This window comes from Trachinotus anak, unplaced genomic scaffold (assembly GCF_046630095.1).
Source record: "Trachinotus anak isolate AG129_WGS33_773 ecotype Australia unplaced genomic scaffold, CSIRO_AGI_Tana_v1 ptg000011l, whole genome shotgun sequence".
NCBI lineage: Eukaryota > Metazoa > Chordata > Actinopteri > Carangiformes > Carangidae > Trachinotus > Trachinotus anak.
In genome coordinates, this window is record NW_027273862.1 from 4,773,926 (window position 1) to 4,786,438 (window position 12,513).

Here is a 12,513-nt window from a genome sequence, read left to right on the forward strand (position 1 = left end):
AACCTAAGACGTGGTAGTGAGGACTTAGCCTAAGGCCTACGTCAGAATGTTTTTTGTGGACTTCTCACACCAACTCATAAGGGAAATGTCTATCTAACTGTGAGAATACCAGTTTCATCCAAAGTGTGGCAATGCTCCAACTGAGAGTCACGTTACACTATCTGTGAGAAAATGGGACTTTTACTTCCAGAACCAGGGGCACCAGAAATAGACTTGTACCTTTTATGTTTCGAAGCTTGCAGCTCAGATTAAGTTTAACTTGCGTCATAATAATGATAGATTGTCTAAGAACAACAGTTTTGGTCAGAGGTTTTCTATTATTCTACTGATTTCTGCAAAGAAATATTCTTTTATCTCAGTGTGCATGAGGTTGGTACTGGAGACATAAGTGTCTTGGTCAGGAATGCTGACTGACATTTGCCTGACTAAATGACTAAATCCTAACATGGTGCAAGTCACAGTAGTGTTTATATATATGAGTGCTTTTTAGGGTCCTTTACACGTTTTTCAGCAGTTGCTGCTGTTTTTTTTTATTGGCCCAGCAGAGCTGAGGCATTTTTTTGCCTGTATATTATACTGTACATGCTGCATGATTACAGTTTGGTAACGAGGCATTTTACCAATGTTATTTTACCTCAGTCCACAATCACTGCACACAGTTTAGCTTTGCAGGACAATGTGACAATAGATAAAAAGCATTGTGTCAGTATTGAAAGTTCAGTTGAAGACCAATTAGTGCTTTTTTAATGAAAAGATCAGAGTATGGAAGGGGAAGCATATTTTACAGGGCAGCTTGTGTTTCAATCTGTGTTGCATGCATGACATCAGCGTCTCTGTGTTGAGACAGGAAAATCTTATCCCACTGTCATAAAAGCAACACAATAATGAAATGACATCACACTGAGCCAGTAATTAAATGAACAGACTGCTGTCTTGGAGTTTTTACTAGGCTGAGAGATTGTAACACTGTAGCATGCAGGAGAATAGGGTGTTTATGAATGTAAGCCTGAAGATACAGGCTTGAGTATGAAATTCACACATTTGTTATGGTTTTTTTTTTGTAAGAACACATTTATTGTTTCCTTGTTAATGTGCCCTGCATAAATGTATACACATTTACAAATTTATACTTTCTTTTCCTTCTTATACTGCTCCATACTTCACACAGTAACACAAGATCTTAGTTTGCTAACTGATTGCGGGAGTCGGGTGCTAGGGCAGATGACAGTTTAAGCCATCTAATCTGCCTGGCCTTCAGCCTGGCATTAAATGGCTGGGCTGCTGGTGGGGCAAGATGACTTTAATTATTACATTTCAGGCAAAAACTCATTAGCTCAGTGACCCGCAAAGCAGCAGAGGCCAGCGTCGATACTCAGGCTGCATGATACCAGAGGCTGGCCTGTCTGACTGTGGGTGATGAATTAATCACAGTGCGTGCTCCTGCCGTGCCTGGCAGCTCTTGGTTTCCTTGTTTCTGTCCTGCTATAAAAGACATGTTCCTGTCTCAATGAGCCACAGAAAAGGGTGAAGTGGAACATTTTAATATTGAGCCAAATTTTTTCTCAGCTTTTGTCATTGGACAGATTTACAAGGAGACTCAGTTGCAACTGTCGTTGCTGGTTCTGACGTGTTTATTAACTTCTGCTTATTCAAAGATCTTTCATTGTGCCAGAGCATCATTTGCATAAGAAAATGCTAATTTCATTGCTGGTGCTTTTAAGTCGCTGCAACTCCATTATGCTTTTACATAAATTGTCATTCGCTTTCGTTACATCAAAGAAAACTCATATTCACAGCTGTGCATGATGGGAGGGTCGTTCTGTAAACAGGGAAGTGTTAAACACTTCAGCCAGTAAACAAGCCTGATCTCACTCAGTCTCCCTTAGGGAGCTGGTCCACCACATAGCCTGCCTGTTTACCATGAATTAGTTCCCCCAAGAACTAAAAAAAAAACTCCATTTATAAGAACTTCAAAGAATGTCCGGGTTTGCCAGGGGGAGGAAGAATCCTCTATCAGTCTGCCTCGTTATGCCTGGAGCAATCTCTCCCTGCTGATGGCTACGATGCAAATAAGCTGCTAGGGGAAGAACGATGAGATTGAGCAAAAATGGAAGTAGAGGAGAGCCTGGAGATGAGCCAAACTGCTGGGAAGGTAAAGATACGAATAAAGAATATAATCTGTGCGATCAGTCCTTAACAGTTTTGAAAACAGTGACAAAACAGAACCTTCATCTTCCAGCAAATGGATCTCACCGTAGCTGTAACTGCGCTGATAACAAGGAACAGCTTCGTGATCTGCCGAACCAAAATGATGTTTACTCCTGCACATATCGTAGACAGTGGTTTCTTTATTCCAATTGTAGCAGAATATTGGAGGGGTTACCTAGTGGTGCATGCTGGGTACCATCAGCGTGAAGCCTCATTGATTCACTGTTGGAGTGACTGGAGCAGAGGTCACAGTGGGGTCAGCACAATTAGAGATGAGCCCCTAGTCTTTAATGAGGAGGAGGGATGAAAGGGTTGCCAATTACTCTGTGCTGTTTTGCACTGGAAACAGCCTGGTGCTGCTAAGACACAGCATGATTAACCTTCACCGGCTCTAATTTTGTTTATTCTTTAAATTGCACCAATCACCAGAAAAAATTCCTTGTATGTGAAAACATACTTGGCAATAAAACTGATTCTGATTCTGATTCTGATTCTGATTCTGAAATGAGGAAATGTTAAAAGGGAGGTTATTAATTAGTGCTGTTGAAATTGTGATTAGAACTGCAATGATTTTTACACTCTTTGTTGACCCAGTTTATTGAGGTTTAATGGGTCAACAGGGCCTGGCCATTTTCTTGTGTGAAAGAGTTTACAAACCATTATCTACAGAATAATTGGTGGAATGATTGCCTGAGTGTATGCAAGGTTAAAGGTAACACCTTTCACAATTAGTGAAGGTTGAAAAAGCCCTCAGCATGTGTTAATGTGTTCAAAAGTTAATTAGGAGCAATCAAAGTCAACAGGAAGCTTAAATCACAACGTTTTTATTGCTGTAAATGAAACCATGACAATTCCTGAGACACTGATTTTCACTAATGAAGTTACTCCAGCAGCTTCCCCTGTATCACAAAAATGCAGCAGGTTTTGGAGGTGTCTCTGTCACCTGTGTCCCAGGTGGTTCTGAGTTTAAAGGAATAGTTTGTTTCAAATTAGATGTGAAACTTGACACCAGTCTGTGGTCTGTATGGTAAATATGTATTAGGAGCCAGCAGCCAGTAAACTTAGTTTAGCTTATCTTATCTTATCCTACCTTAGTTTATCTTAGCTTAGTGTAAAAACTTAAAAAAGTTGGGAACAGCTTGTCTTGCTCTGTCCAGAGGTAACAAAATCCATCTTATGAGCCTATGTGAGATTTGTTTTTACCTTTGCACAGAACCAGGCTAGCAATTTGGCTATTTTCCCTGGCTTCCACTCTTTATGCCAAGCTAAGCTAACTTGCTTTAGCTTCACATTTAATGTTCAGATATGACGGCGGTAGTGATTGTCTCATCTAACTTACACAGTGAAAGTGTTTCTTTTAAATTCTTCCCAAGTATAAATCAATAACTGAAGCTACATGCTCAGAGGTAGGGGACAGTGTTGTGGACAAAATGCCTTCCATATCTCCATTGGACAGGTATAGTATGTGCCTTCGTACCTCGTCAGCTCTTCATCCACTTCACTTGTCTTGTTCCTCCTTTTTTTCTTTTTGCTCATAAACTCAAGTAGTGTTTTTATAGTTGCGTTTCTAACTGCAGCTACTAAAAGTTCATTGTTGTTAATAAAATGGACTCTAGGAATTATTTCTTCTGTCAGGCACAAAGTGACATCTGGTCCTTTGAATTCTTGTCTATTGCATGTTGGTGAGTTGTTGTCGAAGCTTATTCTAGTTTTGCAGTCAGTGTAAAATAGTTTAGGTACAGTAAGACATTTATCCTCAGCTGAATGAGAAAACGTTAATGGTGGTATGTGTGTGGGTGGTGGTGGTGGGAGGGTTATTTCCACTCATGCTCCTTCTTTGACTGCAAGACAGGTCATGAAAGAGGAGGTAGTGGAGTTGTCAGAGCTAACAGGAAGTTAGCAGTGTGGAGGGGTTTTAGTCTGCGGTTTATCTGTGTCCAGTCTGTCGTCATTCTGTGGTAATCAATAGTCTTGTGTTTCCTTTCGTGACAGACTGACCCCAGAGTCTGAGACACACGTTGGTTGATATCTGTGATCGTAATTCCAAAATGTTTTTGAATGGCCGGGATGTTGTTTCAGTTCTCTGAGGAGAAGACAGATGGTTTAACATTCAGTTGTTCATGGAAGGATGAATATCATGCAGTTCATCAGCAACACCCTTTCTGTTTCACACTCCCACTCTACACTTTGCATTTTCTGAACTGCCCTGTACAGTCACAGGTCGTGGTCTTCTGCTGTTCAGCAGAGTAACGCCTTCCTCAAAAGATGCAGTTTGAGTCATGATTTCAGTTGGAATAGTCATTTTAACATTTCACTTTCACTGAAAAAAATATAAAAATGATGATGATGCGATTTTTGTTGTGTTTTGTACCAAACAAGCATGTCCTTTTATGTCTGGAGAATATGATTTGTAGTCCGGGGCATCTCTTGAACACCATAATGTTTATTTATGGTATGTTGTGACACATTTTACCTTTGTCAAAAAAAGTAAAAAATCTCCTGCAATTTGGATATTGTACTTGATTTCAAGTACATTTTGATACATTTTGCAGCCCTATGTTTAAGTGATCCAGCTGTTATAACAGTATAGAAATCATTCACTAAGCAAAATATAACAAAACCCTACCAGCACATCTCATTTTGTTTTATAAGTAAAGTGTAAAAACAACTATATGGGGTTTTATAGGACGTTATGTGCTGCACAGTTTCTCTTACATCCTAGTCTCTGCTCATTGCCTCTCAGTATCACAGTGATGACAAGATGGATTTTTATTACTTTTGTACAGAGCCAGGCTAGATGTCCCCTCTCTTTCCAGGTTTTCCAGTTTCTTGTTTAAATATGTTCACTCTTCTCATCTCACCCTTGACAAGAAAGCGAGTAAGTGCATCTTCAAAAATGAACTATGCCTTATTTTCATGTGAACAAACATTTTAGTGCATGGCTACTTTTTCAAATTACTAATATCCTAGTGTGACAGTAAAATATATTAGCCATCACAGCAGACAGAGCAAAAGCATGTGCATTTTCCCCTCATTGTGCAGTCATGTACGGCATTCAGAAAATTTACCAAAACAACAATAAGTGACATTCTGCTATTGTATAGGCATAACAGCTATAAAATCCTGTGCAATCCAACCTTGGAAAAGTGTGTTTCACACCCTAACAAAGAATAGTCACGCTTCCAAAGATCCACAGGAATTGGATTTCATGGGTGAGATAAAGAGGAGTGCCTTCGGCTGTGAGGTTCGCTCTTGGGGCTTAGCACTTCTTGTTAAGGATACATCCAGAGGCAGGGTGTATTTTGAAGTTAGAGACGGGCGTTCAGAAGGTCAGAGCAAGTATAGATAAGAAAACTGCAGAGCTGTTTCATCGATTTTTGATCTTTTTTTTTGGCCTTTGGAGATGATGTAATAAATGCTAAATATTCAGAAAGGAAATATTAATTGTTAAAATGTGTTTTTATTCTACATGATAAGGTAAGATACCAAAAAAAACTTGATCTGTGATCAAAGGAAAGTCATAGAGGAATCATACATAATCATTTGCGACTCTTATGTAAGTTGTGTTTTGGTCCAGCGTGAATGTGTATAATCAACATTTCAATATATAAACTAAATACACTTGAGCATGGCTCAAACACAGCGAGACTCAAGAGGATTCAGTCTGTAAACATATAATTTAGTCACTGCCAACTGTCAAGCGTATCCTGAGTTGCCGTGAAATTTTTTAAAATTGCGCTACTCATTATATTAGATTAGGTGTGACTTTTCTTTTGGATGTTATGAAATTATAACAAATGGCCTAGCCTTGCAGATGTCTGTGTGAGTGCTGGTTGCTGCAGCCTGTTGGCTCATCCCTCTGTGCTGTATTGATTTTGACGCCAGCCAGATAGAGTTTCTGCCATAGTAACATATTACATCTGCGCTGATCAGGACAACTTGTCTGGGAAGCACATGCTCAGGAGATGTAGAACAGACAGCAGTAATACTCCACAGACTCTGCAGACTGAGATGGAGATTTATTGTCACACACAGAGAAGATTGTCTAGAAACAATTGGTACATTTGTATTTCATGTGTACTGTTGTGTTCAATATTTAAGCTTCCATTTCTCACTGACATTATAATAATAAAGCAGACACAGATAAGCTACCTACTGTCAGTGTGAACAGTGAATCTATATTTATATACTAATTTTTAAATGTAATGCTGCTTAAATTATTTACTTTTATAAACATAATGAGAAAATGTTCTTAATGAACATAATGTTCAAAATATTCACTGACAACATAGTTTGTTTTCCTACAGTATCTGATCTTGCAACGCAACCTTCGCCTGTAGCATCTACAATAATTTAAAAACATTGCTATGGTTTTGTTAATGTACTCACAGAACCTTAAGTCAGGAAACGAGTTAGTTGGTTTTCTAACCTTCACCAGAGGGTTAAAACTAACCAAACCACACACAGGACTCAGGGTATGAACCGCTGTCTCAGGTGTTTCCATACACCCTGATCACCCGGTGTAGTGTCGACTAGTGTAGTACTAAAAAAAAAAAACATTGCCAGGAAACATAATCCAGGCAGCAATTATGTTTCCTCACAAAGTGTATTTAGGGAAACAAGTTAGTAGTCCACACAGAGGTGATTAGGGGTGGGATTAGCTTTACTAACAACAATTTGATATTAAATTCAGTTTGTCAAATTAGCAATTCAATTCAAGAGTGATTATTGAGTTTATTTCTCAATTTAATATAATTTGATTTTTGAAACCATATTTCATTTCAGTAATGACTGAATGAAATAAACTTTTGCAATAATGTGAAACTTTTTAATCTCCTACAAAATGATAAATAGACATCAGAGTTATATTTTAAAAGTTTTAAAGTAAGACACAGAATTTATGTTACTGTATTTCACTAAAATTACTTTATAAAATGTATAATACTACACACTAAAGACTTAATGTTTTTTGTCCTGAATAAAAAAACAGCCAGAATAATTGATACTGGCTTTGGCATCAGTAGCAGTAGGACTAGATTCAGTCCCAGTTTCACCTTTTCAATCCTGACAGACAGGAGAGTAGTTTTGAGTCATTTTGATTATTGTGATTAAAAGTGTTTGTTGCTAAACTCAGAGCATGATGTCTTTACAGAAGTGCTAAAAAGTGTCCCTTGTTTTTCCAGGGCTTTCCTAACCAGAGCAGAGCACCAAGGAGTGACTTTATCACGCTACAAGGATTTAGCTTATTCAAAATTAGCAATATAACAGAGAAATCAAACAGAACAATCACTCAAAAGCACAGAAATGTTTATTATTCCGGAGGAGTGGTGGAAAGGATCGTTCTTCTCTTTTCAAAATATTTGTGTCTTGCCATCAAATCATCCAGATTGTAAAACAGATAAATCCTTGTGACCTTTAAATCCCAAATATGCGAGGAGTCTTTGTTGCAGTGTGTTCCCGGAACTGACTTGGCAGGGTCAGCTGGGATCTGGGCTGGTGGGGAACTGGAAGGGTTAGATGATAACGTGCAGCCTCTTGCAAACCAATCAGCATTACATACAACTTAGCTTTGAAATGTTCAAGGACGAAAAACTGAAGAATATGAAATATGAGTTGATGGTGTATTTTCAATACAGAGCACTGAAACAATCACTCAAATGGGACAAAACCAGAGCAGGCTGAGGACGACTTCAGGAAACCAGGCTTTAAATGCATTTTATATCAACATGGGATTTTCTATTCAATTTTATTTATTCTTCATTTATCTTCTGTATGGGGCATTTAGGTGACTGGCACTCAGTTGTATTATCTTTTATCAAATATAGAGGTCATTTAAATCAGCAAAAGTCACCGATAAATTTCCACTGGTGCATGACAAATGCATTTGTCCCATCTCCCAACCCTGAGAACTGGGTCTGCAGTGGGGGTTTTGGTGGCTCAGCTCTGGGCACCACATGCTGCAGTAATCCAGAGAGGGTTAGGATAAAGCCTGGCTTCGCCTCACTCTCTGCCTCCTCCCAGATCAGATGAGATTAAGAAAGAGCTAAGGAGCTCTGGGGGAAGGCAAGGCTGAGAAACATTGAGGCTGAGGAGGGACACAGCAAGGCAGGTGGGCACTCCTGCAGGAGGAGAACGTGGGAGAGCAGAGACGAGTTCACTCAAGACTGCAGGGTTGAATATGTTGGTGCACATGAAGGAGAACTGCAGTGGAAGAGAGTTTGGAGACAGTTAGGCAAGGTGCGTAGTGAAGAAGATGCACTAGATTTAATTTTTTCAGCCAGTTTTCTCTTTTGCTTCTTGGTGTGTTTTGTATAGATCCAGTGTTTACACTTTAAATGCAAAAACAAAAGACCAAAAGTACTTTGGAAAAGACTGGGAAAGGCAGGGAAAGCTCTACTCTCCACTATGGCACAAGTTTGGATTTGGACAAACACAGTTGGCATTGTCTTTGAGTGGGAATCCAGTGAGGGATCATGTCCTTGTTGCTGGACTTGCAGGTCCTGCTGGTTGGTCAGTTAACTTTGGTGTCAGGTGAAGAAGCAGCTGAGGACAGTGAACTTAATGGTGACAAAGACTGCTGTGCATGGGAATGTACCGTACCAAACTGAGGAGAGACATGACAAATACAGAAGCGGAGCTTGAATGATCCATCAGGTGCAACCAGCCTGGAACAGATTATAGTCTGTGGCACTGTAATCTTTAGTGCATATTGCAGCAAATAGAAACTGTCAATGTTTTGTGTTCAGCAAACTGTACAGATGTTGAGTTTCTTGATATTATCTCCTGTCTTGTAAACAACCTGGGCTTGGCAGCTTAGATGCAAGAAATCTATAACCCTCTGTTAACTGATGCTTTTGTGACTTTGTAATATCTGATTTGTACAAACATTGGCACTGTTCATACTGTGGGGGCTGAATAACTGTAGGATTAAACTGATTCTGTCTCTGTGTTGCTCTTTCCCAGCAAACCATGCCAAGCTGATACTGGAGTACCAGAGCTGACAGTGGGACTGTGTGTGAAGATCGTCTGTTGAAACCTCAACTACCTGGAGCCTACTGATATTCTTCTTCGGCTTTTATTGGAAGGTGTTTTGGCAATGGGGAGGAAGAAGATCCAGATCACCCGGATCGTAGATGAGAGGAACCGACAGGTCAGTGTCCTCTTCTTCTATCTTCTTATGTCACAATTTATAATTGTGCACAAAAACCTGTGGGTAAAGACTCCTGTTCAGATAAGCTACTGAACTATTAAAAATCTCCTCAGTCTTCTGTGTCACAACATGCATCCATATAAAAACACACAGTGTATTTCTGCTGTGGAAAACAACATCTAGCCGCAGTTTTGGAGTTTTTGTTATTATATTTAGTTTTTATGACATCCGATGTGTTGATGTGCAGCGACTGAATCCTGCTGAGAGCCTGCTCTAAAATGAGAGATTCACTGTGTTCATCCAAAATGAACAACAATGCGATATTTTGAAAGTAGCCCCATAAAGTTTTCAAAAGAAACATCAAATATTTTATGGATGTGATGTGTAAGTATTGCCAGGTTTAGTAACACTTTGTGAATAGATCTGTCAAGGAACCTTCTGTGGATCCTCCATAGCCTCAATGTAAAGAAGTCCTAAAGATTTTTTTAGAGTGCAGTGGTCACAGCTGGTGGCGAGGGCAGTAATTTGGGGTTAGCTGTGTCCAAACGGCACCCTGTCATTAGCAGGGTGGGTCAGCGTAAGGGACACACAGTGGCCTTCTCTCCTCACAGTCTCCTTGCTCAGCCACACTGCTGCCCACTGGAATCCCTCTCTGTCTGTCTCCTCTATATATATCACCTCCAGCAGCACAACAAATACCAGCCTGTCTGGAAGGACGGCACAGGCTCTGGAAATAGGGATGTGGCTGGAAAGTAAATATCTGGGATGATGTTTATATTTGATGTTTGGTTGTCTTGGCCAGAGCATTTTTAGATAGACACTGCTTTAGCTGTCGGGTGTGCACTATCACTGGAGCCTGCTGTATATTTAGGTTCTTGCTCTCTATTTTGGGAAGTTGGCCTGTTCTCGTTTTATCTGTCAAGTGCATCAAGTGTTTCTGCAGTTTTTCCTCTTTCTGAAACTATCACTCTGTTACACACTATGAAGACTGTATGGTGTCACCACCATACAGTCTTGAAGCAGCTATCAGCACGAACACATATTCTAAAAGAGGAACAAGGTAGATCTTTGTTATCTCTTTTCACAGAAATATGTTCGCAACTCATGCTCAAGAAATAATGAATTTAATTACAACCTTCGTTAAAGAGGAAACTGAAGAAAAAAAAACCCTTCTTGGAACCATAGTGAGAAATGTGGCGTCTGTTTTACCACTATCATCTCTTCTAGTTACTGTAATGAGATGCAACATTTATTCAATGAGAACTACTGTTCCAAATGTTTCTGGCTTTAGTGCAAATGTTCAGCTTGGTTGAACATGAACTTGGTTCTGGCCCTCTGCTGCAGCCTTTGCTTCCTAACTGGAACATGTGATGTTACAGGAGCTCCAACATCTTAGACCTTTCAAAAACAAATTAAACTGTCTTGGAGACAGATGACATCATATCATCCCCATTGGGAAAATGTTAAAATGTTTTAAGAAGACTATACTTTTATGACTAAAAAGGAGACTAAATCACTTATTGACAGTATATCGTTCTCTTGCTGGCTTTCTGTGGTAAAGAATATATAAAGCCACAGTGCTCTCATGCATATAATGGCACTCTCTCCAGTTCCCTGGGTACAAGCCTCCAAGTGGGGATGGCTGTAAGTTACTGGCTTCCACACATTTAACCTAACGACCGACATGACTTGGCTTACATAGCCTATGCTTTACACTGTGCAGATGTCAGTTATCTGACACAGTTAGGCCGACACTGATGAGGGCATCTCATGCTTTTTCTTACAAGGAGGTCAGTGCTCAAAAATTACAGACTGAGTAGATATTTCTGTGAATAACCAGTGATGGCGAGGAGGTGCCTATAGAGGAGCTTCTTTGTTCATTTCAGAAGCATATACGGGAGAGGAGTGAGGGTTTTCTACTGAATGAATAAAAGGTGTGAAATGCACACACACTTCATGTTCACTGTAGAGTCTGCCAACTCAAAACTTTGGGTAAACTGAAACCAGAAAAACAGCTTTTTGACAATCAAGTGCAGATGGGTTATACTTTGTATGTCCTTAGAATGAAAACTACTGCACCCTGCTTACATGTGTCCATGTTTCTGCATAACTTGACTGGTTTCTGGTTGCAGTTGTAATCCCTTTTTTATTTGTGTTGTTAAAGTTTTGAAAAAATTAAAACTCTTACCCTCATCACCAGCAACTGTTAGGTGCCTTTGAGTGAGATCCTGAGCTACCATCTGCTTCAGAAAAGGTGCCCTGTGAGCTGCGGAAGCTGTGAACATGTGGATATGTGAGAACATGACGTGGGCAGGGAAGGAGCGCGTGAAATACACCTGATACTCAACACTGCCAGAAATCTTGGAGGTGCTAGAAGATGCGAGAGTCAGAGGAAGGTGATTGATATGATGTGAGTCAGGATCCCAGAAGCTATGATGGAGGGAAGATTATGCAGTTGACTCACTGCAGGGAGTTAGCTACACACCAAAAAAGGGATGAAAGTATGATCGATGTGTGACCTGTGGGTTGTATGTGGGCTGTAAATGGTCCGCTCCACAATTTAGATTGATGGTACAGTTGCCTGTCATCGTCGATTTCTGTCATTTTAGATACACAGTACACTATAACACTATAAGTTTTTTATTTTTTTTTGTTTTAAATCTTCAGGGAGGGGTTAGTGACAGTATCATGGACTACCAAGGAATATGATGACTGTGAGGTAACACCTAAGGGTGAACACCTTGATAGTAATCATTAAAGGAGGGGAAACATTACTGAGTTGCTTTATCCACCCACATTTCCTGTTCATTCAGTTAGTGGAATTCCTTTAGAAACAAATTTCCAGGTTATTGCCACCCTCTTGGTGGAGTTCAGTTTCAGATGTTACACCACCTTCTTGACCTGCTTTCCTTATCCTCTCTCTCTCTTTTTTGTGACACAGACACAATTTGAATGTCTTTTCTGACTTCCTTGGCTCTTTATCAGTGGTTCTGGGCAAGAACAGTTGCTAAATTACTATTGTTGCACCACATGGTGACAAACACAACAGATCCCTCTGATTAAATGCCCCTGTGGAACCTGCCCTCCTGCTATTAACTATTTGGATTTCATCACCTAAAATGTCATTTTTATATCCACAAGTAATCATGGATGAC

General features: G+C 39.8%; 1 protein-coding gene across 2 annotated transcripts in view; it reads left to right on the forward strand.

The window, feature by feature from the left end:
• The window catches only part of LOC139627442 (myocyte-specific enhancer factor 2A-like), a 43,905-nt gene that overhangs the window by 11,346 nt on the left and 20,046 nt on the right, over positions 1-12,513 (forward strand). Inside the window, exon 2 of one of the 2 annotated variants that reach the window (XM_071488184.1) lies at positions 9,172-9,358. In XM_071488184.1, the coding sequence (XP_071344285.1) occupies positions 9,305-9,358 (54 nt within the window). In that variant the 5' untranslated portion in view covers positions 9,172-9,304. Of the gene's footprint in view, positions 1-9,171; positions 9,359-11,634; positions 11,769-12,513 lie in introns of those variants that run through there. The other variant, XM_071488185.1, reaches the window with a different exon arrangement.